We start from the raw sequence: 27,542 nt of genomic DNA on the forward strand, positions 1-27,542 counted from the left end.
AAGCTAACCCACCGATACACTGACTGAGCTAAGAGCTAATGCTAACCACTCCATATAAATAATAGACCAAATAAAAAGAACACGTCTTACTGTCATAAAGCCACAGAGAGCCACCAATTTGTTTATGGTCAGATTTAACAACAGAATAAAAGCTAAACGTTGTGTGAAATAAATATTAACATAATAACTAACGTCACTATTCATTCATCACAATTTGTGAAATGCAATATTTTTTAATTATATTTCAAAAGCAATAAAATCACTATTGAAGTTATTTTTGCTTATAATGTGCTTTTTTTTGTACACTAATAGTAATCCACATGCACAAATATATTCCATAAAATATCAGCTCAGGGGCTGTTTGAGTCAGCAGTTGTTGTAGCCTTTTTAAATGTGTCTAGTGTTGATGTATTCAGATTTATTTGTGTTTGTAAGGAACCTGTTTACACTAAGTTGTGAATTTTTTAATTTTTTAAAATTTATTTATAGTTTTTATTTATTGTGATTTTTTTGTTAATATCGTCCATCCCTACTTCTGACGTGTAGCTAGGATCATTTGGAGCAGCTTGTCAGGCTGCATAAAGCAGACTTGAGAGGGAACTTTTCATTGACATGTTTGCTCGTATGGAGACCAGCATGTGCTGGCTGCGGTTTTTACTTGCATCATTACAGAATCCTGTTTTGGCCTGGTGGTTTCAGTGATAAAAGTTTCATTGCATCACTAATTATTTGTGAAAATTTTAATACCTCCAACCGGCAAATTACCCTCACGTTTTACACAAAATATTTTCTGTTGCATAGGGCAACTATATGTCCAGATTTACCCACACATCCTCTTTTCATGGCTGGATTATTATACAAACATACTGAGTTTCCCAGGGCGGTGGATTTTATTAAAAATTATAAAATCACCATGGATGGAGGTTCAAAGGGACTTGAAAACAAAGGAGTAAACTGAGCCTATAAGTTAAGGTAAGATCAGTTTCATTTCTGGATCAATAAATATCATTCTGCTTTTGTGTAGCTAGTCTTTGTGTACATTAATGAAAGTGTAAATAGATGCTCTTAATGTGTGAGATGTTTTTAGAACAGTATAGCGTATATGTTCATTTAAAGTGTGTGTGTGTGTGTGTGTCATTTATCTCCATCACTTTCAGTTTTCCTTTTGACGAACATCCAATGTAATGATAATATCTAACTCTTCTTTTATTTCTTCTTCTTTGAGTCCATGCATAGTGGACACAGCCCTCCCTGGACATTAAAACCATGAGCTGACCCTAGTTTCCATCATCTGGTCTAGACCCATCACTATCACAGACAACAGACAGAATAATGCTCAGAGTCAACATAGGACCATGGGATGCTCTTAGTCATTGAAGTGTATATTAAATGATTATTTCATGTTCTGTAAACCTTGAGTTTGCTTCTCCATAGTTATGATTCAAGCTCAGATTGTTATAATACATAATAAAGGTGATTGACTTGAGTTGTTTTTAAGTCTTGGTATAAAGAGACTTTAACAGGACAACAATGATGTGCAGGGCTGCACTGATGTTGTCCTCAAACAATAATAATAATAATAATAATAATAATAATAATAATAATAATGTGACAATAAAGATATACAAGTTATTTTGGGAATAGTCATGATTAAAAATTATGAGTGTATTATACCATAAAGTTTATAATTCTCAGATTTGTAAAAAAAAAAAAAAAAAAAAGTCTTAAGATCACAAATATGACATTCGATACAAATCCACAACTATTATATATAAATTCAGGTTGATACACCTGTCAGTCATTAGATAAAGCCTTGATTATGCTGTGAATAACAAGTTAAAACAAGGAAGACTAATATATTTAGGTCATTGGCTCATCTTCCTTTGTTTCTGTCCACAGCATAATCTTATATTCCTAAAATGTGCTTTCGGCTAATTCACCTGCCTAAAATGCACTTATTTTTGCCTGATTTAAAAGCAATTAAAATGTAGGCTATGTTTTACTGATGACAGGAAATAAATAAACAATGATATAGCCTCTCAACTCTGCCTAAAAGCTTTTATTTGGTATGATTTGTAAAAACTCTAACATGTGTATACAGGTTTTCAATAACACATCCATGAAACAAAATTGCTGGTTTACCGATTCAAGATAGAACAAGGTGATGCAGAAAAGAGTCAGGAATGTTAGTTTATGCACAAATTTGCTTCTCTCACAGTTTATATACGAGATCGCGATGGTTTGTCATTTTTAAAAAACGGATCACCAGAAAAAAAGTTTGGAAACCACTGCTATAGAGCAAAATGATGGAATGAATGAGTGATAACGCACATTTTAAAGAATCTCATTTTGTAAACAAGTAAAATGAAACTTTTATTCAGTGCTTCCTAAATTGATTTAATTTTACAATTTTAATCATTTCCGGTCATCTCCTGCATGGTGTTTTTTCAGTTCATGTTTTAATCAATCTATTCATTTCCATCATCATAATGATTATTGTTTTTAAACTAAAAATAAACATTATAAACCTCATATTCATAATGCTTTCATTTGTTAATTTTCCACTCTATTTCTCTCTACTACCCCACATATTACCATCGGGTACACATAACCTCATTTGAGAAATACTGATCTAGATATTCAGTCACGTCTTTTCTGGTGAAAAAATAGCAAGTAAATGTTTGATATTGTCCCAAAACATGCATGTGAGTTTTTTGTGTTATGATGGGGCACAACTTTAAATAAAAAACAATTGGCTGCATCTCAGGCAGTGTTGGGAACGTTACTCTAAAAAAAGAAATTAGTTATAGTTACTCACTACTTGTTCCAAAAAGTAACTGAGTTAGTAACTGAATTACTCGATAAAAAAAAGTAACTCATTACCAAAGAAAGTAACTATTTGCGTTAGTGTTAAAAAAAAAAAAAAAAGTTGCTATATGTAAAATAATTCAGATTTTTTTTAGATGCGTGTGTCGTGAGGTGCTTCATTAAATTTGAGTTGCTTACAAGGGATGTCGAAAAAGTTCCTGGATATAATGAACACTTCACATGCACGTTCTTGCCTTTGAACACAATTAATTTGAAGAAGTGTTTGTATCGCCGCCTTAAAAATGCCAACTTTTCATCGGACTGCTCCACGCTCAACATCTGGAACATGTGTAAAAACACTGGCTCTGATTGGCTACCATGACACATGACGCCGCCTTAGCCAATCATAATCGCTCATCTTGTTTTTAACCCACCTCCTCACTATAGCTGAGTAAGAAGCCAGGGGTGCGTTCAGTAATGATAATGGTGTTGTAACGGCGTAAAAAGTAATTAGATAGATTACCCCGTTACTGAAAAAAAAAGCCATTACATAACGTCGTTATTCCAAACACTGATCTCTGGCCAGGGGTTCGCACTAGCGGTTCTTGCACATACATTGGTCTACGATGCACTGGCATGTCTTGGGCTGTAGGATAAACTCATACTGGGCTTAACCTTAGATATGTTGATCCTAAATACAGATTTTAGGTATAACCACTCACTCCTTCCCTCTGTTCACGGCCACCATCATTATACTTAAGCTCCACACTTGTCACCAGACTGGCTGAACTGGTTATGCAACACAACAAGCACAATATGCACAACTATAACATCACATCTCACCATAAAGCAGTTAACTCTTCCCCACTCTTTCCATTTCCTACCCTGACTCCTTCTTCTATGTTCCCTTCCCCCCACCTAGCTGTAACACTGCCCTCTCTTTTAATATCCTCCTTATAATAATAAATAAATAAATAACTTTTCAGAATGGGAATTCTGTTTTTTTGTCCATTTTCTGCAAAGCTGTGAGACCAGTGGCAGTGCAAACACTGACATGTCTACCCAATACCCCAGCTTATCCATATATACATTCTATGGACAAACATGAATGCATTAATAAGTTAATCAACATTATTTAACTTTTAAAAAAAACATGTATTTTACTAGGTTTGCTTACTCTTTGAGCAGCACTTGTCCTGTTAACAGGAGTAGATTGAAAGCAGATGAACTGCTAAAGCTCAAAGTGTCAGCATCAGCTGCTGCAGGACTCTCATTGAAATGAATGAGAGTGGCTGTGACTCTGCTGCAGTGCCTTCAAGTAAGGAGGGTGCAGAGCAAAACAAGGAGGGTGCGCAAAGGCAGATACAGTATGTGGTTTGTATTTTCAGGTTGAAACTGACATTTCTTGTTGAATACAAATACACTGTTGGACAATGAGGGATTGACACACAATGTTATCAAAATGAGCTTTAAAACGCCTCGAACTAAAGCTGCTTCAACCAAGGTGTGCTGTTCTGTTTACATCCTCTGTGTTCTGTCCTCAATACTGCAACACAACAACCACAAACTGCTGACTGTGTTGAATCCCCAGCAGAATGACATAAGCAGCCAAGCCTGCCATTGGCTAACTCGCTCCCCACCTCTTTCACATTTCTCCAATAAAAGTAGCCTGAATGCCCATCCTCTGCAGCAAAAGCTCTGCACCGAGCGTTCCAGTGTTTTTATCAGGACCTGCAGAGGAGGGGTGTGTGTTTCACTGGTGCTCCGATCCAATTTGCAACACATTTGTATTCCCAATAGTGTCCGAACACTTTGCAGCTAAATACAAATGAGCCTCACAGGGAGAAAGAGCTTTGAGTGCTGCTGCTCGACAGAAGGAATAAATACATGAATGAATAAATGCATATTCACAAACAGTAACAGGTCTACATAATAATAATAATATAGTAGAATAAATGATTGGGGGAAAATGCACCCTTTTAGGAAATAAGCTTCTATTTCAATATTTTTGCTTTGACTTGCTATGATTTTGACAATATATTTTCTTTTGATTTTGGTATAGACATAAACATGTAATTTGAAATTATTTGGAGCTTTATTAGAAAAGAAACAAACCATACAAACAACAGAAATGATAATTGTTTAAAGCTAAATTGCAAGAGAACTTCACTAATCAAAGTCGATCCTTTGTAAAGCTAGAAGTCTGACATTAAAGCTGCGAGGGACGATAACTTACATTTTAAAACTGTATTTTATCCAAAAGTTGTGCTCATCTACTACAGATGCCAGTGTGCCCTAAAAACACTGCCACGGGGACATTTCTGTTGGTTTCACTGATTGAATGTTGTGCCAAAACAATGGCAGGTGTTGATATTATAGCTTCCACGGAAACACCGGAATACAGCCGAAATTTAATATCTCACTGGGTGATGTCATATAAACAAACCGGAACAAAAAAGCATCAAGTAAATCTTCATTGTCTGAGAAACACAATAAACCACAGTTAGAACAAAGTTCCATAAAAACTGTTCATAAATATCAGAAAAATGTAACTTCAAAAATTATCCGGGATTCCCAATCCCACAATAATAATTTGTCAACAAACCAATTGTTTTTGTTAAAAAACCAAACCTTTCTATCCCTTCTGCATCTGTTTCAAGTGAGCGTGAGGAACAGTCAACGTCCAAAGGTCTCAATTATTACTATAAATTGAAGACACGCTAATATTCTTAAAGATGAACATGTTTATGTCTTAAATGTGCAGTCTGCAACTCTCAGATCCCTTTCTCTCCCTCCCTCCCCTGCTGCCCTCTTGCCCTGCCTCCAAACTTTCCAAAGTCCCTCCTTCAGAGGAGCTAACAAGCTAACGTTAGTCCGACAGCAACATCACAGTAATATAACATGCTCTGTTAAAAGCATTCTACTGCAGCGCTTCTCTCTCTCTATGTGCACACACCTCAGTAGCAGCAGCAACAACACAGTGTCACTTCCAGCAGCCACACGAGGCTGCTGTGCACACATGAACACATGCACTACGGAGTTCTAGTGTAACAATTACAAATCAAACATATTGTAAATCAAGCAGCAGCAATTACCTTTCAAGCAGAAAAGTCACCAATTTCATCTTCTACTCCTCTACACCATACACTGTAAAAAAAAGACGGCGCTCAAGCTCCAGAAAGGGGCGGGGACTGTGAGCAACAGCTGTCAGACAGTCCAACAAACACAATCCTGGCTCTGATTGGTTCTTTTTACTCGGTCGCAGTGCATTCTGGCAATCTGCCAAAGGCTGCAGGAGCAACAGGGGGACTCAATGAGTCTGTTTTTTTCACACAAACTACTAGTTTCATGTAAAGCTGTCCTTACATAGTGACAGCTTTAGCAAATATGATAAAGTTACTTTTAAGAGTTGCAGACTGCACCTTTAAATCTTGGCAGTGTAGACTGTTCAAGTTTAGTTTTAGGTTCTAGGTTTGAAAAAACTTGTTATGAAAGTTCATGCACTTTTTTGGAGAATGTCATGATGATGAGACTGTCATGAATTGTCGGTCTCTGTTTCTGTGTTCTATTTGCAGAGTGACACTTTTGGCAATCATGAAAACAAAAATTATCTTATTTATCTTATTATTCATTTATATTCCTATTGAGTTGAAAAGGTCATACATAGAGTCAGAAGTTTGTGCATTTTTGTTGTCATTTTCTCACCAATCAGCCTTCATGTTTTATCAGTATGGCTAGAGTTAAAGACAAATAAAAACATGGCTATTTTTGCACCTGCAATTTTTTGGTCTTTTTTCTTTTTCCAAAATATTTTATCGTATCGTTATGGGGAGTCCATCATCATATATCGTGCTGTATTGTGATTTCTGAGTATCGTCCCATCCTAATCACCCAGCTCTAACACACAGCTTTTGAAAGATGTTAGTAGTACTAGCTAGTGCTGGGCAATTTTGCCTAAAAAAAATCTTGATTTTTTTTAAAGAAAAATTTGAGTTTTGATTTGATTTTTGATTTTTTTTTTTTTCAATGCACTTAAAAATGACTGCAGACATCAGATATATCGTCAAAAGTGCAACTTTATTGCTGTGATTGTCCTCAAGAGTTAAAATGCATAGAACAATCCCAAATTAAAAAGTAAATGAGGCTCTGTCATTCAACAATTTCAAGCTTTAACCCAGGTTTAAGAAAAAGTGCAACAGCAACTTCACAGTAGCTTAAACTACATATTTTATAACATTTATCATTAGAAAAATGAATAAAACTCTTGTCTTAGCATCTCAGCATAGTGTGAATAAAAAATGAAACATGGCTGTGGCACACATATAGACTACTCAAAGGATGAACAAATGTAAACAAAGAGGGGGCTGGCTCACATCGCGCTATGGTAACCCACAAGGACGGAACGCGAAAAAGTCGGAAAAAACTGTGGTGGAAAAAAAATAAAAATAAAAAAAATATATATATACATATATATATACAGCCCTAGTACTAGGTAACCGTACTATCAAACATGCTTCTTAGTTCAGTGTAAAAGTTTAATTTATTTTAATGAATCATTAACCATTCATCCTGTAATCCTGGAAATGAGGATTATGAGTGGCCAAATGTTTTTCATAATGGTAAAAACTGAGTTATAGCTTTCCTTCAATTATGTCAGCTCTCTTCAATTACCCAACTCATTCCTTCAGTATTTACCTTACCTATGACTTAACGCTCTAAAATGTTTTCCCTCTACTCAGCTGCTATTGTGGTATCAAATAGTTTCTCTGCTTCCGTTTAGGCCTCATGAGGACAAATGCACCACAAAAAGGTTGCAAAATGCATTAAAACTTAAGGTAAAGAGGAAAGGTGCCCAACCTAACTTTAGTCGTGAAGTATCAGAGGCTAAAAAGCTACTTCTTAACAGTAAAACTTTACAAACTGTAAGGATTACTGAAATAATCACATTTACATTAGTCTGGTAAATAATGGACAAAAGAGAACTTGCACTTCTTGTACTTCACTAAATGTAGATGCAGGCTGCATCAAAATAGATCGCCAGCTCCTAAAAATAGGAATAAAGTTTGTTATGGATAGAAATTAGAGTTTAAAAAGTTTTGTCACATTTTACAACACATGAACACATTTAAATAGTCATGATTTGTGACTGTGACTATAGTTATGGTTGTTAAACAAACATGTTTTGAGATCCACATCCAGGAAATATATATATTTTAATCTGCTCGAGCTTTTGATGGATATTTAATATTTTGGGAGTCAATTAATATCCCACCAACACTCACTCACCTTTCTTGAACTCCTCCAACATGGCATCCAGCTTGGTGTCATTGAAGACGCAGTGCAGCGGGTGTTTGTAAAACTGGGTGATAGTCTTCAGAGGTGTGCAGTCATCTGGATCCACAAATGTCAGGTCCTTTACAAACAGGATGTCCACGATGTTGGACCTGTCATTTTCAAACACTGGGATCCTGGTGTAGCCACTCTGCATCACCTCAGACATGGTGTTGAAGTCCAGCACCGCATCAGACGACAGCATGAAGCAGTCAGTCAGTGGGGTCAGGACGTCCTCCACGGTCTTGGTCCTCAGCTCCAGGGCTCCCTGGATAATGTTGAGCTCTTCTTTGACCAGGTCGTGGTACGGGTCTGTGACACGAAGCATCTCCAGAAGTTTCTCTCGGGTGTAGAAGTTGGAGATCTCCTGGTTAAGGATGAGATCCAACAGTTTGCTGATAGGATAAGAGATGGGGAAGGAAAACACCATCAGGATACGGGTCACCCAGATGGTTTTGGAGGCGATCGCCAGACCGTGGCGCGAAGCCACGGAGCGAGGAAGGATTTCCCCGATGAAAAAGATGCTGAAGGCGCAGATGGCCGTGGAGATCCAGGTCATGCCCAGGATCTGACACATCCACACGGCCAATGAGGCGTTGATGATGGCGTTTCCCAGAAGCAAAGTGCAGAGGACGTAGTTCCCGTGCCGACGCACAGACTCGATCTTCCGCGCGTAGTTCTGCTCGGTGTCGGTGCCGCTGTTCTGCAGAACCTGCAGCTCCACCGGGTCCAGCGCCAACAGGCTGAGGTTCAGCCCGCTGAACAGAGCCGACAGCCCGAGGAGCAGCACCGACACCAGCACCTGGAGCCACAGGTCGGGCACCGCAGAGCGCTCCGTCACCGCCACCCAGAAGTCCCTGGTCCGGTAGTGTTCCCACTTGGAGCCGTCAAATGCGCACATGGAGTAGTGTTTGATCTTCTCTCCCCTCCGCAGGTCTTTGGCCAGCAGCTCCACCAGCACCGAGTTCTGACTCGACGCGGACTTAAAAGAGCCCAGAACCTCGATGTCGGATGTCCGGGCGGTCTTGTCCATGCACATGTTCCTCTTGGGGTGAACTTGTCCCTCTCTGCCCGGAGCTGGCTCCTCAATGAACGCGATCCAGGGCGCGGCGTTGTTGGCACGAGTCGCCGTGGTGCGGTTCATCCTCTGCGGGGAAGAGGAGTAGTAAACCCGCAGCATGAAGCGGGTCCCCTCGGTGGCTTTCAGCACCCCATCCTCCACGGACAGCGCCGCCCCGGTCTCCTCCGGCCGGAACCCGAGCAGACCGAGCACCGGGCCGGTGCACATGGACAGCAGCAGCATCCGGGCCGGGCCGAGCGGGGCTCCGGGTCGGTACCGACCAGCGGGAACCTCCGCAGCCATGATGCGGTGTGTGAGGAGGCCGGTCCAGGGATCCCGGGTCACGTGGAGCTGCGTGTGTTCCGGTCCATGTGTTGGTGGAGGGGATGCGCTCACGTGAACGCGCCCTCCTCTGAGCTGTGATGTAACGTAATGGGCAGAACTACCCACTGTGATATCACAGTTACAGCAGATCAGTTCTAAACGGTGGAGTGACTTTAAAACAACTTTAGTACAAACTACTGAAAGTCCAAACGACTGCAGTGAAAAAACACCCTGTAACTAAAGTGTGGAGGTTTGTTTACCTTACAAGCAGGCATAGGCAACTTCCGGTCCGGGGGCTGCATGTGGCCCTTCGTCTAATTTTGTGCGACCCCCAAAACAAATCCCCCAAAATTGTATTTCAAGAAGTTGGAAGGAATATAGAGCACAACATAATACACAAAATAACTCCCAAAACATACAAATCGACAACAAATTGCAAAGCACACAAAATTACACAAAAATAACAAACACACTCAACAATTATAAATGTTATAAAAGTCAACGTTATGTACAGCATTTTACATACATTAATACACACACACATATGCGTCCAGTTATACAAGCACGGACACACACACACACACACACACACACACACGCACGCACACGCACACGCACACACACACACACACACACACACAGTGTGGTAGGAAATTTCTATTTTTTTTTATTTTTTTGGAAAAAAATCCTTCTTACATTTGTTGATTGAACATATACGAGTAATACACAATATATTCATCATCTTAAAACTGAAATACAACTCGCTAACACTAATGAGAAGGCTGAGGCTGAGAGGATGCACAGAACTCATTTGAGAGACTCTAAGTCTTTAATCGTTCCCCACGAAAAGTCTTTTTCTGTATTTATTTTTATGTTTGTCAAAGCTGAAAATTCACTTTCACAGCAGCATGTGGTGCAAAGGGCATCAAAGTCTTTACGGCATGTTACTAGCTCAAAGCAATGTTTTTTGATGAGATTGTTTCACTGTCACCACTAGAGGGCAGTCTAACATCAGCCAATGTGTACTGACTGCTGCTTTAATTATATTCTAGTTTCCACTGTTGTCCCACTGTTTATAATTATTATTCACATACTGTACCCCCATGACAATTTGCATACACCTGGGGGTACCAGTACCCCACTCTGGGCTTTAAGATAATAAAGCTAATTGCCCTTGCCTCCACGATTGTACCAAAACGTTCCGAATATTATTAGCTGCATTAATATATTATATTAGTTTATGTTACCAATTATCTAAGAGGACAAATGATGACAAAACAGAAAAAATAAAGAATGCTGTGTTCATAAATGTGTTGGTTTTATCGAGTACATCAATATCTCCAGTGATTTTACTGCACAATGCTTTGATCTTTTGAAAGCTGCTTTATGCACATTGTTATGGACTATGACAGGAAGGACCAGAGAAAACCAACAAGTGCACAGAGAACATGCAAACTTAAAACAATTTGATATTTTGTCATTGGGAATAAAATTAATGATCTTCTTGCTGTGAGGCTGAAGTGGATCAGTCGCTCTAAGTATAAATTATTCACTGCAGTATTTTTCTCACCTTATTATTTGATTATTTCATTTTAAACCAATATTTATTTACCCTTTAGCAATGCTGCATGTATTCACATATCCACAAAAAACACATTTTTTTCACTTGTACTTATATCTAGAAGGATTCAGGTGTTTCTATGCTGATTATGAGTCTCATTTTCACAAACTTGTTGTTTATAAAACAAACACTTTTTATAATGCAACTGAAATTGTTGAGTTTTCAGGAGCATTGAGTACTTTAGACTTTTAAGAAAGGATCTAATATCTAATCTGGTCTTTGATTTGGACTATATGAGGAATAAATGTTACTTTTTCCATCAGTGCTAAGCTGTTTACTGATCAGAAATCTGCTACAAATAATACAACAATGTTGTAACTCCATTTGTAACGACGAGGTGACGTTACACATGGACTGTTATAATGTATACATGGTAAATTGTGTGAACAGACTGGCAGTGCTTAATGAAAATTAAGAAGACACATTCTGTTGTATTGATTTAATGAATTTGCTTAAATTGACATCATGAGGACAGGTGATGAAGCACATGGTTCAGGCCACAGGGTTTCAGCATTCATCTAGTGATAAAAACAGAAAATACAGATACAAGATAATTGATAAATAACTTAGCAGTGACATGATAGATAAAACCATTAAATATGTTCTCTTATTCTGGGTGTGATTGAAATGCAATATACAGCAATTCTTACCTGTGCATGGTCTCTTCCTCTTTCCTGTGGTGTCCTGGTGAAAGAATTCCCCGGGGGCTGTGGACACCTTTTTATAGTTCCAGGTGGGAGAGACCAAGAGGGACTAAGGAACAGGGGAGCTTGATGTTTAGAAATCAATGTAAATAATTAGTTTAATCATTTAGGGGATCTGAATAAGGGTAATTACATTAATAGAGGGTTATTGTTTATGATGGTGTCTGTTAAGAATTATTTGTGTAAATATTTATGTTGTAATTTTAATATGTAAATCAAATGTCACCCCATGCTTGGTACAGGCTAATTAAGGATGCACCTGTATATAGGGACCTCCATTCTGGTCAGTAGTGGGTTGAGTGGAGATTGAAATACACTGTGCTTGTGGTGCCAATGGAAAATAAAAAGACAAAAACCTGATGCATCAAAACTCTGGAGCCTGGTTGCCTCATTGATTGCCTCCACTGCTACGGTTGCTCTTTGACACCATTATTCAAATGAACAGTATCTAAAATTCCTGGGACCAAAGGTTGGTACAGAGATCTTTATACATATTTAAGCCTGAATGCAAGTAGTTGGTCAAGGCCAAGAGAATGAAGTTAGTTTAGGTTGTATACATGCGTTGATTTATAGATTTTCCTTGCCTGCTCTACAAGGTCACATGGATCTGCTGCTGTATTAATTCTTGGACACAACACAACCATTTAAGAATAGAACACACATTATTTGGGCCGTAGAAAAAAGCTTGAGTCCTCAGTAAAAAGCAACGCAAGTGGGGACCCATCCTTAAAGGTGCAGTCTGCAACTCTTATAACAGTGACTTTTTGTCATATTTGCTAAAGCTGTCACCATGTAAGGACAACTTTACATGAAACTAGTAGTGTGTGTGAAAAAACAGGCTCATTGAGTCCCCCTGTTGCTCCTGCAGCCTATGGCAGATTGCTAGAATGCACCACGACCAAGCACAAAGAACCAATCAGAGTCAGGATTGTGTTTGATGGACTGTCTGACAGCTGTTGCTCACAGTTCCTACCCCTTTCCCGGGGCTGGAGCGCCATCATTTTTACAGTGTATGGTGTGGAGGAGTAGAAGATGGAATTAGCAACTTTTCTGCTTGAAAGGTAATTACTGCTGCTTGATTTACATTATACTTGATTTGTAGTTGTTACACTAGAACTCTGTAGTGCATGTGTTCATGTGCACGCAGCAGCCTCTGTATGGGCTGCTGGAAGTGACACTGTGTAGTTGCTGTTGAGGTGTGTGCACATTGAGAGAGAAAAGCATTGCAGTAATATGCTTTTAACAGAGCATGTTATATTACTGTGATGTTGCTGTCGGACTAACGTTAGCTTGATAGCTCCTCTGAGGGAGGGATTTTGGAAAGTTTGGAGGCAGGGCAAGAGAGCAGGGGAGGGAAGGGGAGAGAGGGAGTTGCGAACTGCACCTTTAATTAAGTAAAAGTACTGGTCTAAAAATGTAGGCCTACTCCAGTAAATGTAAATAGTAATTTGTTTAAATTGTACTTTGAATAAAAGTTAGTTTATAAATGGAGTGGAGTTCTTATTTTTGTCGTCTAAAACTGAGGATAACAACGGTACACAAATATTAATCTACGGTAACTGGTTTTATTTAAACGTAACCATTAAAGCTGAGTTTCTGAGAAATCTATGTTTGCATATCAATCTTTTGAAATGTGAAAATACCTAACTTGTCTTTTACAATGGTCTACTGCCAGTGGTCATTCATATACATTCATGTATATACGTCCCGCCTTCGTTCTTCAGACCCCTATACAAATGGCAACAAGCGCCGTGATCCGCCAGCCAATAGGCTTCGACTTCCTGTAGCAGACTCTGTCAATCAAAGTGAATGCGGAACTGTGCACGGAAACAAGGCAGCGCGTCACAACAGGAAACAGGTAAATATGATTTTGGCTCTTACCTGACCCTTAGACCTTGATCAATGAGACCCGATGTGACCTTGTCATATTCCACGATGCACATGCAGAAAAGTAGAGGCGTGGCTTCCGGTAGATTGGCAGAAGCAGGGGAGGAAGTGGAGCGATTTAGGGAGGGACATCAAGACGTTTCTCAGAATCTCCGGATATCAGCTTTAATTTAATCAACTTCAAACACATGAAATTAACGGCAGAAATCAGAGATGCCTATTTGAAAAGAGTAAGGTACGTATTTCTCTACTATCGTCAACTTTACATTCCTATTCCAGTAAATGGACAGTTCAGGCAAACTGTGGTAATGCCACTTTGACACAACTTTATTGTTTATATAGTTGATAATTTTTAAAGAATGTATATGAAGTTGTATTCCTATATATTTGCATTCAAACAGGTGATGACTTAATGGGGCTGACATTTTTTCAGCCAATACACTATGTCACACACATGGAACACCCAAGGATCTCAATCTAGTGGGTTTCATATGATATAACACAAACATTTGGGCTTAATATTCACAAATTGATCAAACAAAAAATCTAATTGTTTTTGTGCAGCTTTTGTCTTTAGAGATGACATAACCTTTGGTATGATCTTGCAAAAACAACAAACACTGTTGTATTGTGATTCTATGTTTAGCAAAATTATTTATTCACAATAGAACTCTGAAGTCATTTGTCAAATTTATTGTCTTCTGAAAGAAAATCAAAATGAACATGAAGTCTTCTAAAATGTAATTTAAAAAGTAGTAACAATCACTTTAAACTGACAGATAATGTGCACAGCAAATTGTGAATGTGGTTAAATTGGCAAAAACAAGGAAGAAATATGGTGAAAAGTGACAATAATGGGTCAACATATGTGACACTAGGTGGGAAACGTGGTGGAAAGGGTTTATAAGTGCCAAAGATGTCTTGAAAGTTAAAAAAAAAAATTTAATGGAGAAGTGGCAGAAATGGGAGTTAGGTAGCAAAAACGCATTAAAAAGAGCACAAATATGGCAAGAAAAAGTGATGAACACATTTTGAAATATTGCAAGTTTGGTGTAGTTGCAGAAAAAAGCCTAAAAAATAAGCAAAAATGGGCTCAAATTGTTCAAAAGATCTTCTTAGTTTCTTGAATGCATCTGGTGTCTCATGACCCAAAATGGGGTCTTGACCCCAAGGTTGAGAACACATGCTCTAAATAAATGAATGGCAGATCTTTACAATAAAGAGACAGTCTACAGGACCTGGAGCAGTTTTAGCCTTAAATGTGTAACATTTGTCCACTTGGTGGCAGCAGATTAAAGCCTATAAGTAAAAACCAAAGTTTGGGTCAAACTGCAGCACAAATGAAATGATACAAAAGCTTCCTTTTCTGGTGAAGTAGATTTGATTAAAAGAAATAAACGTGCTTTCATCGATAATTTTGTAGCAAGTTTGATTAAAAATACAGAAAATAGCAGTTTCTCGCAGTCTATTAATATAAAACACTACTTTAATTTTTTTTTTAAATCTTTTAATGTAAGTGTTGAGCAGCAGTATGAAAATGAAACACATGGAAACAAACCTCCGTCTGCGCGGTTTTAAAGTGGATCAGAAATACACATTAGGTCAATATTTGAAGACGAGGGTTAGTGATTAACTGCTGTGGTTAGAAGCAGCTGCTCAGAGTCCCAGAGCTCGGCTCATCATGCAGTGTTTCCGGACATGGAGAGCTCTGACTCTGAGCTCCAGGCACATTACGGTGTGGTGGAGCCGAGCCTGGAGCTCTGCGGCGGGGCCGGGCAGGCTGGACCTCAGAGGGATCTATCCGCCCATCGCCACCCCGTTCACCGCCTCCGAGGACCTTGACTACCCAAAGCTGGAAGAAAACCTGCACAAGTATGCCCAGATCCCGTTTAAAGGTCAGAACACAGCCGTGCGGTCACATGACTTTAGTTTATGTCTGTTAGAAGTTTACAGCATAAATATAAATGAAACTGATTCACTGTAAAGGACATTAACATGTTTAAATAAGTCCTACAATGTGTTGTTTACACAGACACCAGACAGGAGGTCAAAGTTTAACACAAACTATTTATTCATTCCTTTGCTGCCCCCTATTGGTCATCTATTGTTATTACGTTAGTTTTCCACAGAAGTCCACTCTGTCAAACTAAGGTCCAGGGTTGATGTGAATTATAATTGTAATCGTGTAATTGCTAATTAATTACAATTATGACATAATTATAATTTTAATCATAATTGGAAAAAAATGTGTTGCTGTTTTAATTACAATTGAATTGTAATTGAGTTCAGTGAACTGACTGTGTAATTATATTTGACATGGAAATTCTATTAAAAATGTCAATTACAATTTAATAAAAAACAAACCTGGGAAAGTTTTTATAGTTCAGTGGCTTACACAAACTTAATTAACAATTATTAAAACAAGTTTCAAATCAACTTATCCTACTGTCATTTCTCTCATTTTACCAAAACGAAATAAATAAATAAATAAATAAAAAATGAAAAAATTTAAATCGAGGCGTATACTGACATAAAAAAGACTCAGATGGCCACACTAAAGTAATTAATACCAATATTTTTCTTGGTTAAGGAAGCCTAACAAGGAAACCAAGAGATGAGAAACAATTTTAATGTTAAATATCTTTTGTGCAATTTACAGCTGATTTAAAAAATGAGTCAAAACTGACCTGTTATCATAAGAGATGCTAACAGAAAGCTAACACAAGAGGAAGGTTACATTTCATGGGTTTATTTATATCAGGTTCAATTGTAGTTGAACTTTAAACAAGAATGTAATTGTATTTGACTTTCAGGGGGAAAATAATAATTCCAATTTTGATTGTACTTGGAAAAAATGATGGTCACCATGATCGTAATTGAATTGTAATTAAACATGAATAATCAAAGACAAGGGCGCACGGTGGATTAGTGGTTAGCAAGTCCGCCTCACAGCAAGAAGGTCCTGGGTTCAATCCCTGGGGTGGACACTTGGGTCCTTTCTGTGTGGAGTTTGCAAGTTCTCCCCGTGCTGCGTGGGTTTCCTCCGGGTACTTCGGCTTCCTCCCACAATCCAAAAACATGACTGTAAGGTTGATTGGAGTCTCTAAATTGCCCATAGGAGTGAATGAGAGAGTGAATGGTTGTCTGTGTCTCTGTTGCCCTGTGATGGACTGACGCCCTGTCCAGGGTGTATCCCCGCCAAGCGCCCCATGAGAGCCGGAGATTGGCACCGGCAGACCCCCGCGACCCTGTTAAACGGGAATAAGCGGGTAAGAAAATGGATGGATGGATGGATAATCAAAGACATAATTATTTTTTCGAAATGTAATTGATCCCAACCCTGCTGGGGTCCAAGGACCCCTGGGGATACGCATTAAATACACACTCGGCCCAAAACACACACAAATATACATCGGCTTTGGACTTATAATATTGCTACATATCTCATCAGATAATGTAAATATATGAATCATTTTAACTAAGCTCTCAGGGCACTCTAGCTGTTCAACTGCTGCTGAGGATCCAGTTAACATGAAATATGGATATTAAAAAGCATGTAAACTAACTATGCAAAACCTAAATTGAGATATGCGAATACACAGGTGTATTATTATGTACCAGTATTACCGTTATCTAATTTTCGATATGTGTAAAGCAGATAATACATTTAAATTATTATAATAATAAAATGAAATAAAATGATAAAACATCTTAATTATAAGCACCTATAAAAAACACTCAAGGACACTGTAGAGCCTGTGTGTCAATCTAATTTTAGTTTAGGGGCCAAATACGGACCAGTTTAATTTCAAACGGGTGTCAAATTATAGGTGGTAAAATGATCAATTTTATCATTTACTTGCCCTAGTTTGCACTTCCATGTATAATAGTATTTAAAGTATGGAAGGCAACAACAATTTTCACGCAATAAGTGACAGATATCTTCACTTAAATGTCCTTGACATTGTGACAACATTTTATTGAAACTGGGGAAATGTTGGTGAATAATTTGAGAAAAATTGTAGTTTTTATTTAAAGAGAAATTACAACAATTTGAGATTAAAAATGACTGCCATCATGTTATATAGGTATGGGAATTGTGTGTATTTGGAAGGACTGAGATATAATAGAGATAATTAGTTGGTTATGTAAACAATGAGTCATATTTTCGCTGTCATTTTTACATTCTCCTGTGGGCTGTAGAGCACGTGTCAAACTCAAGGCCTGGGGCCTAAATCCGGCCCTTTAGAGCATCTTATTTGGCCCGCACGAGAAAGTAAAAATCACAGAAAAAACATGTATCATTGTGTAAATTACAAAATAATTGAGTTGTAGATAACTCAGCTCCTTCAAATATACATAGATATTAATCTACACATTTCCCATGCTTGTATCACATGATTACAGTCATTTTTTAATCTCAAATTGCTGAAAAAACCACCCAAAAAATTCAAAATCATGCAAATTTCCTCAAATCACTACTAAATTAAATAACAATTGTTCAAAACATCAAGGAAATAAAATAATTTCAGTTTAAGGTCACTTAATGCTTGAATATTATTGGTCTCATATACTTTATGTGTAATTTAATAGCTGGAAGTGCAAATTAGGGCGCATTAATGTTGAAATGGCTGAAATCTGTGGCCCACTTGAGATCAAACTGGTCATTATTTTGCCTCTGAAATAAAATGACTTTGACACCATGTGCTGTAGAGTAATGCAATCCAGAATATCAGATGTATCATAATCTGAGATTTACACAGATATCTAAGAGAAATATTTACACTACTGTTGGCTTCAGGTGAAAATTCAGTCTTTCATCAGAACAATCCATTATCGCTTAATGTACTGATATTGGAACTGTTTGAAATAATGAATTGAGATGTAAGAAAATAATGCAAATATCTGTTCCCTGTCTAAGGTTTGGTGGTTCAAGGCTCCAATGGGGAGTATCCGTACCTCAGTGAGGAAGAGAGGGTTGAAGTGGTGAAGACTGTCAGACGATCATTGCCTACAGATAAACTGCTGATGGCCGGATCAGGTTGTGAATGTAAGTCAATCATTCCAATTAAAAGAAGGGATAGGGTTAGGACTGTACTATAGTAGTTGTAATTTGTAAATAGTGATGCCTCTGTTAGACACTATATATATATATATATATAAGTTTGACCCAGAAAGTGCAATAAAAGCACCAGGTGGAGCCATTTTTGCACATATTTCTCTTGCACGTTTGAAGTGGCATCACCAGGATGTAGAGCAGATCTAATCCTTTGTCTTTAAAACTCACAAAGGATTCCCTATAACAGGAGTGGTATATAAAAAAAAAAACCTAATTGATTAATTGTGATTTTAATATTGACAATTTTGAAGCATTTCTTACATCTCCAAAGATTGATTTACATTTTTCAAAATGTAATTCAAACCAGGCGATATATACCTAATTTGTATATTTCAATTGCACTAAATAAGAACGAAGATGCTGTGAGGTGTTACTCAGAAGAAAAGCCAAATTCAGCAGCTAACTGATTTTAAATGGAAGATCAATAATCCTTGATAATCTAAAATTTAATCCATAATCATTAATAATTTAGGGCTGCACCGAAATGAAAATTTGAGGCTGAAGCCAAAGCCGAACAAAATATAAATGCTTGGCCAAATACCGAATATCAAATATCAAATGCGGTTGTTAAGTTTTTCACTTTTTAAAAAAAATAATGCATAATCAGCCTAGAATAAATTTTTAGACATGTTTATTTAAAGAAAGTAAATGTTTATTGAATATTCTAACATTTTTTAAATATTCCAGTAGCCTTTGCTTTTCATAAAAAGCACAACAAAGTGCCCTTCAAATAAAACAAAATATGCGTTCAAAAAAAAATAAAATAAAGTGCATTAAAGGGGAGGTATATTGAAAAAAAAAAAATCACTTTATAATGGTTTTTCTACAGTGATATACATCCCTTTGGCCTCATTCAGAGGGACAAAGTTGAAAAAGTTATTTCCTCCCTCCCTTGTTATTCCACATTATGTAGAAAGTCAGCTTTAAACGGGCGAGTTGGATTTTGCCCACTTTGGCAGGTGACGTCAACTAACACTCCTCCTAGAATGTGAGCTCCTCCCTCTCCAACTATCTAACAGCTAAAACAAACACTGCGATTTAATATAGATTATATTCTACTTTATTGCCATAAATGTAAATGCAAACTGCACTACTGGACGCCCAAACTGCACTACTTTTTCTGCTGCTGATCGTGTTGGGAGTCACTGCTTGGAGCCACAGTACCATTGTTTACACACATCAGCTGTTAGCACTCTGTGCTAATGCTACACCAGCAGTGACGTTCAGTCAGGATAGGCAAGGTAGGCAATGCCTACCCAAGGGTGAATTGATATTTTGATTATTTGATTATTGATTATATAATATAATTATAAATTATTCCTTTTTTTTATTTCCAATAGCCTACAGTACCTGTAAGTTTGAAAGTGCCAGCATTTTGTGCTTTCCATAGCCTAAATGACTAAACATCGCTATTTCCTGGTACGGCAGAGATGCTGCACAGTCTCACTCCGCTGTAAGGCAGGAGGAGGCCACGCCCCTCCCAAAAGCACATTGTTGCTCTGCCTCTGTTCCAATAGCGTGTTTTTATGTTTGTGCATGCGCAGTCAGTTCCCAAAGAAAGAAAACCATTTACGTCCAAAGGCAGCTCTCTACGCCTCGCTATGCTAAATGCTATACGTAAGTTCACAGTGCATTAGTGAATTGATACAGCGTTACCGCTGCTGCTACGTTCTTTAGCTAGTGGACGGGATAACACTACAGACAGGATGACAGCGCTAGAGACGATAGAGAAACTTTTTTTTGAGGAAAAACAACTGCTTTTAAAAGATGGGAGACCAACACCTGAGTTACCAGACCTTCAGCAAAGGTAAGGTCAGAAAATGTTTCATACTTTCCACAGTGAATGATACAAAAGGAAGGATTGGGTTTGTGGATGCTCCTCACTGAGGCTTTTCTGAGTTGTTGTTGTCATTTTCTCCGTGTTTCTGTGTTTCCAACACAAACAACGGATGCGCTGCCGTGTCATGAGATATATCTTGTTGGGAGAGTATGGAGGCTGTTTTGAATAATTGCTTACGTTTCTTTATTGGTGTTTTACGACGTTGATTTTGTTTGATTAACACTTGCCAGCAGAAAAATATGAGATTGTCATTGATGTCGACATTGGTGGTCTCCATTTGCAACGCCCTGCCTACCCAACCCTAGTGCTCACGGCACGTCACTGTACACCAGCCTATGCAGTGAGACCCGACATTGCTTGTGAACTGAGGAGGAAACGATGGGGATGTTTACGGCGTTTTGTTGTGTTTATGGCTCACAGCGCTAACAACAGACTCGGTTGTGGAATTGGACGGCTTCCAACTTTTACGCGGTGACGGACAGCGGAGAGCGGAAAGGAGAAAGTCTGGCTGTGTTTGTGTGCGGAAAAGAGGAGCTGCTGCTCTGGTTCTGCAGCAACGCGCACACAGAATCAAAATCGCTGCATGTTGTTTGCGTCTACTATTCGGCCTTGCTTTTATCTCAATCCACCGAAGGCTGAATGTGACTTTTTTTGCAATATTCAGCCGAATATATTCGGCCACTGAATATTCGGTGCATCCCTATTATTAAGAAATAGGTTTATCATCAAAACAAGATCTGAATTTTTATAATTGAATCAAATAGGTAAATTGGGGTGATTAACCACCCCTAATGTATTATATTCAAATGCAAAAATCGTGGAATTCCAGCATTCCTGTGCATGGATAAAATAAATAAGACAGCCACTCCTGTTAGTGGGTTGGGTTGGAAAAGCTGGATGTGTGGGCACACACACTTAGGGGCAGATTCACTAAAGGTTTAGGGGTATTAAAACATGTGCAAACATCACTCCACGTGCTAGTAAGGGATATAAACCTCAGGGAATCAGGACTGCGTGTCTTTTGCGCCCACAATCCATTTAGCACATTACCCTCTGATGAATATGTAATGTAGGTGGATCTCACAAAGAGCAAAAAAATGAAAAGGGGAAATGCAAAATAATTATTACAGTGGATGCAATGCATTTGTCAAATCTGGAACTGTTTACGGTGACTGTTTTCTGTGCTGAAAATAGTACGACCCACATTCAGGTGCAAACTCACACACAGAGATCATCGCTGCAGTAAATGTTGACACAAAACGCGGTGGAGATGGAAAAAATGCTCGTTAACCTTTATAGTATAAGAAAATAATTTAAATAAAACAATAGTAAATATTAACACCACTAAAAGAAAAGTGGGAGAAAAAAACAGCTGAACATGAGGCAGACCATGTGGAGTCTGGTGATGCTACGCTGCAGAGGATGTTTTGCGTGGAGCTCCATGGATGTCGCTCCGGACGGACAGTTCCAGTGAGCTCCTGTGTCTTCCTCTCTATGTTTTGACCGTCAAACTCGTGTCGCGTTGATGGTTCAGAGTGTCAGACCAGTCAGCTGACCAGCGCAGCGATGGCACAATGTTCACATTTGAGAGTCTGCTTGACAAAGCGCTACTCAGACCTGCTGGATGATGGTCAATAGATCAGATTCAAATGGTGCTGACTGATAGACAGACTCAGTTGCTGCATTAACTCAGATCGCACCAATTTGTGCCGCAATCTTAGTGAATTCCCCACAGCAGGTGAGCAAACAGTGCCACCAAAGGATTTAGGGAAGCACTTGGCTTACCACCCTTTATTTCAGATCTTAGTAAATCCGCCCCTCTGTGTATTGGTCCACAGAGAAAAATACACTATATTTTTGCTGTTTAAATTGTATAGTTTGGGGCGACCATGGCTCAGTGGTGGACGGGGTTATCCAATAACTGAAGGGTTGGGGGTTCAAAACCCTGCTCTAGCCAAGTCATTATCGTTGTGTTCTTGGGCAAGGCACTTTTCCCACATTGTCTAGTATGAATGTAGTGCGTGAGTGAGTGTTGGTGGTGGTCAAAGGGACCAATGGCGCACTATTACAGCCTCTCTTCTGTCAGTCTGCCCCAGGGCAACTGTGGCTACAATAATAGCTTACCACCACTGTGTGTAGTGAAAGAATAATATGCATCAATGTACAGCGCTTTGAGTGTCTGAAAAAGTGCTATATATGTATTATTATTATTATTATTACAGTAACAGCAACTTTCTCCTAACTCAATGGCTTCAATGGCTGACACCGAATTTCCACTGGTGCGGAACTGCTCTGTAATCCACTGTCTGTTATTCCCATCTGGCTCCGTCTGTGATGCATAACTGTTTCATCAAAAACTTAGGAGATCTTGTTAATTCACACATAATCGTGCGATTTAGTGAGTTGTTGTCACTATAAAGAGAACTGAAGGAAATTAACTTGGTCCTTCACTGTAGATCTTCCAATGTTGCCCTGTCCAGCATGTAGCCCTGCCGAGTGCATGAAGAAAGCTGGAGATAAGCACCAGCAGACCCCCGCCACCCTGAAAAGGAGCAAGCAAGTCTGACAATGGATGGAAATACGATCCTCCTTAAACACAGTATTATCTTTGCTGAATTTATGTGTTGATGTTCTGGCATCCGGCACAAATAGAAGCTCTGTGTGTCTGTTGTGGAGGGTTCTGGACTGACGGAGTCGTTATACAGCAGTGACGCACCGCATACCCATGCGGTGGAAATTGACACATTGACTAGAATGGAAACGCATCCAGTGGAAATTGTGGGTTAGTTACACAACGAATACAGTAACAACAGTGTTGTTATTAAACATGTAATTAATAATTAATGTGGCGTTTAGCAGCCAATGGTAGGAAAATAATTTGACCTTTGTACCCTTAAAATGGAATATCCAATTTATTAAGTTGACTTAAATTTGGATAAAAAAGCACTAATTTTTCATCAACAACGCAGCAGGAAGTCTAGAACATCATCCGTAAATCTAACCCTTGCTGTCTCGATCCTCTCTCATCTCATCTGCTTAAAACTCACAGCAAATCATCAGTCCTCTCATAACCAAAATAATAAACCTGTCCTTGGAAACAGGCCATGTTCCAACCTCCCTCAAAACCGCTCTCATTAAACCCCTCCTCAAAAAACCCACCTTGGACCCTAAACCACTGTCAAATTACAGACCGGTTTCAAATCTCCCATTCATTTCCAAACTCCTCGAAAAAGTTGTTTCCACCCATCATCTTAAATCTAACAGACTCTATGAAAAATTCCAATCTGGTTTTAGTCATACCCACAGCACAGAAACAGCTCTCATCAGAGTCATTAGCGACCTGCTGATGGCTTCTGATTCCGGTTCCACATCCCTCCTCATTCTTCTCGACTCCTCTGCTGCGTTTGACACTGTAGACCACCACATCCTCCTGCATCGACTCCAGCACTACACAGATCTCACTGGCACCGCCCTTCAATGGTCTCAATCCTACCTCACTGACAGAGCCGGGTGTGTAGCAATGGGGGATGCAAAATCTAGACACCACACTGTCACCTGTGGGGTCCCCCAGGACTCCGTACTCGGTCCAACCCTCTTTACCATCTACATGCTCCCCCTGGGTCATGACGTCAGCAGCCATGGAATTGATTTCCTTTGCTATGCTGACGACACACAACTATATCTTAAAATCACTCCCTCCTGCCCCCCTCTGCCACGGCTGCCTGGAGGAGATAGGGGCGTGGATGAGTCAAAACTTCCTGCAGCTAAATGGCTCAAAAACAGAAGCCATTCAAACTGGAACCCCTCATTAACTCTGCTCCTCCCCAATCACCTCTGTTTTATTTTCTGAACACACCATTCCCCTCTCTCCCTCTGTCACAAACCTGGGGGTTAAATGTGACCCCCACCTTTCCTTTGACAATCATCTCACCTCCATTTGCAAAACTTCATTTTTTCACCTCCATAATATCTCCAAACTGTGCCCCTCCTCCCTTCCTGCTGCAGAGAAGCTAGTCCACACCTTTGTCTCCTCCAGGCTGGATTACTGTAACGCACTCCTCATAGGGATCCCTGGCAGGAGCCTCCAAAAGCTCCAGTATGTTCAGAACAGTGCTGCCAGGGTCCTGATGACGGTGCGAAAACATGAGCATATCACCCCCATCCTCCGTACACTGCACTGGCTCCTCATTCAGTCCCGCATAGAATATAAGATCCTCCTGCACACCCATCACTGTCTGCACGGTGCAGCCCCCACTTAACTCACTGAACTGCTCACACCACACATGTCAACTAGGACCCAGTCAGGTCAACAACATTGTCTGGTCATGCCCAGGACACGGCTCAAAACAATGGGCCACAGGGCCTTTGAAGCTGCTGCCCCCTGCCTGTGGAACACCCTCCCAGACCACCTCAGGGCCCACAAACGCTGGACATTTTTAAGAAAAAAGTTAAATATCACCTTTTTACAGAAACTTATTTTAACAGTTAATGCCTCTTTTAGTCCTGTCTTTTAATATATGTTGTGTTTTATTTTTTTTGATCCTGTAGCACTTTGAGGTTTGGCATCAAATGTAAAGTGCATTACAAATAAAATGTATTATTGTTATCAACTAAAACTAAGGTGTTTAAAGTTTGCACTACAATTAGACAATGTATTAATGACAAAAAGGACGCAAATGTGCCAAAAACTCATATTCAATTTCATCTTAAAGCTGAAACAAAAACAAAATGAACACTGCTCAACCACTGTGATTATTTAGAATTTTCTAAAATTGTCTTAGTGCTGTACTGGAGACTTTTCTATTGGGTGACCCGTTTTGGCAGTGAGCCATGATAGCCAGTGTCTGTGACCTTGGTGTAGACATTCATCTATAGAAAAGTTTTGTGGGCTTAGTGGAAATGAGGGCCCCTGACCTGTATGACGTCCACCTTTTACCAGATGAATGTGGCTGATCGACTCACAAAGCCCTTTATGATTACTTGAGTTAGTATAATATAAAAACCATTGGCATTGACATGCTTCTATTTGTGTGTTTGCTGCCATAAATGTTCTATGTGTATACAAACCGAAGCTAAGGTCTGTCGGTTTAGTTGGAGGTAAGTAGGGTAAAGGTTTGGCTTGTGCTTTGGTGTTTGCATAAAAAACACTGCATTTGTGTAAAATACTGCTCAGGAAACAACACCTAAATGTTAGTAGTGTGAGATCAGCACACTTTTCCAGCTTCCATTTGCAACAAAATCCTCTTTTTCTCCTTTTCCATTAAATATCAAATAGACATTCTTTGACTGCAGCCTGGCATCATGCGTGTGTGACTCCCAATAAAAGATGGAATCGTAGAGAAATATATTGAAGAGTGCATGTATATACGCTCTGTAAAAAAAACAAAAAACCCACAAACTGAGTCTTTATATTTTGAGCCTAAACATTCTCTACTTTACATCAGACTTTTTAGCGTTTTACTGCTGATTCACAGCCTGATGCAGGATTTTGACAAAGAGATGAATTTCCTCAATAGAAGGATTCAACATCTCATTCCATTGCATTGTAGGTCACAGTAACCAAATACATAATGAGAGAAATACAAACTGTCAGCAATTATAAGTAGGCTTTACACCGATCTGATCTGGATCGGCCGATATTTTGCATTATATGCAATTAATTTGATCGGCTCTAATGTCTTAATTTGCCGATCCGATCAAATACGTCATTGTCATGATGAAACTTCATGTAGATGCTCCCATTGTATTGTTTTATCATATCATTTTCACCGAAGAGTTATTTGTTTTACGTGACACGGCTTTATTTCACTCACATTTGTGCACAAAGATGAAAACCTATGAGCGAACAGCAAAAATGTCTCTCGGTTGGAGCGGAGCAGCTGGGACTTCTTCTCCAGTCTACTGGCTCTGAAAGTGGGGCAGCGTCTGCTGTTAGTGTCTGTGTGTGTTTGTATGTGTGTGCGCTTGTTTTGTTTATTTGTTTATTATGGATGCTAAAAGGGAGAGTCCTCGAGCGGAGCTATGCGCTCCCATTTGTTTTCGCTTTCATAGCCGTCACTTCTGTCTGTTTTTGGGTGGTGGTGGACACAGATGCATGCGTGTGTGTTTGCGCCTCACCTCCATTGTACACCTGTGAATATGGACTATAAGCAACAGCAGGTTTTGTGATGCCACAGTCAGTAAACACGTCTTCACTTCGCTAGTCCCACTGTGGTTTGCCTCCGCAGCTTAATCTCCAACTGTCTTGTAGTTGCTTCACAGCAGTCATTGAGTATGACACGGGACTGCGGTTTAATTCAACAGCTGCAACATTTACTTTGCCAATCACTGAAAAACGGCATACAGATAATGGATCTGCTCCGTTCACACACACACACTTCCTCACTCCGCACACTGGTCGAGCGACCAGCACATTCATTCGCAGTTAAAGGGCCACGCACCCACACACACTCACCCTGACAACAAATGTTATGTTCAGGTCCTGCATGGAAATTATTCAACTCTTCTACTCCCTTACAGTCACAAGGCTGCGTTTAGCAGTCCCTCCAGGATTTTTTGATGTTACGATCGCAACTATTAACGCAAAATCAAGCAAACTCCACAAAATCAGTGTGGCGATGCAATTTTTCCAAAGCCCGCAACTTTCATAAATATGCGGCCGCTTATCGTTATTTTTGGCATTTTAGCGCTTCAATTTGCTACGGAAGTAGCGGAGGATGTACTATGGGCTTTGCGCCATAGAAATATATACGTCGACGCCGCATTGACTGCTGCTGCCCACTAGAGCGGTGCGTCTATGTATATTATTTCTATGATTGGCACTGCTTACAAGGAACCTACGAAGAAGA

The 27,542-nt window shown here is 39.3% G+C and overlaps 2 protein-coding genes across 3 annotated transcripts in view; one reads left to right on the forward strand and one right to left on the reverse strand.

Moving 5' to 3' along the window:
• The window catches only part of LOC114466812 (metal transporter CNNM1-like), a 55,237-nt gene extending 45,451 nt beyond the window's left edge, over window positions 1–9,786 (reverse strand). Inside the window, 1 exon segment of the mRNA XM_028452584.1 lies at window positions 8,095–9,786. Coding sequence (XP_028308385.1) covers window positions 8,095–9,502 — 1,408 coding nt within the window. The 5' untranslated portion in view covers window positions 9,503–9,786.
• Window positions 9,787–15,336: 5,550 nt separating this feature from the next.
• The window catches only part of hoga1 (4-hydroxy-2-oxoglutarate aldolase 1), a 40,882-nt gene continuing 28,676 nt past the window's right edge, over window positions 15,337–27,542 (forward strand). Inside the window, exons 1-2 of one of the 2 annotated variants that reach the window (XM_028460162.1) lie at window positions 15,337–15,630; window positions 18,657–18,785. In XM_028460162.1, coding sequence (XP_028315963.1) covers window positions 15,417–15,630; window positions 18,657–18,785 — 343 coding nt within the window. In that variant the 5' untranslated portion in view covers window positions 15,337–15,416. The remainder of the gene's footprint in view (window positions 15,631–18,656; window positions 18,786–27,542) is intronic. The other variant, XM_028460155.1, reaches the window with a different exon arrangement.

This window comes from Gouania willdenowi, chromosome 1 (genome assembly GCF_900634775.1).
Source record: "Gouania willdenowi chromosome 1, fGouWil2.1, whole genome shotgun sequence".
In the NCBI taxonomy this organism is placed as follows: Eukaryota; Metazoa; Chordata; class Actinopteri; order Blenniiformes; family Gobiesocidae; genus Gouania; species Gouania willdenowi.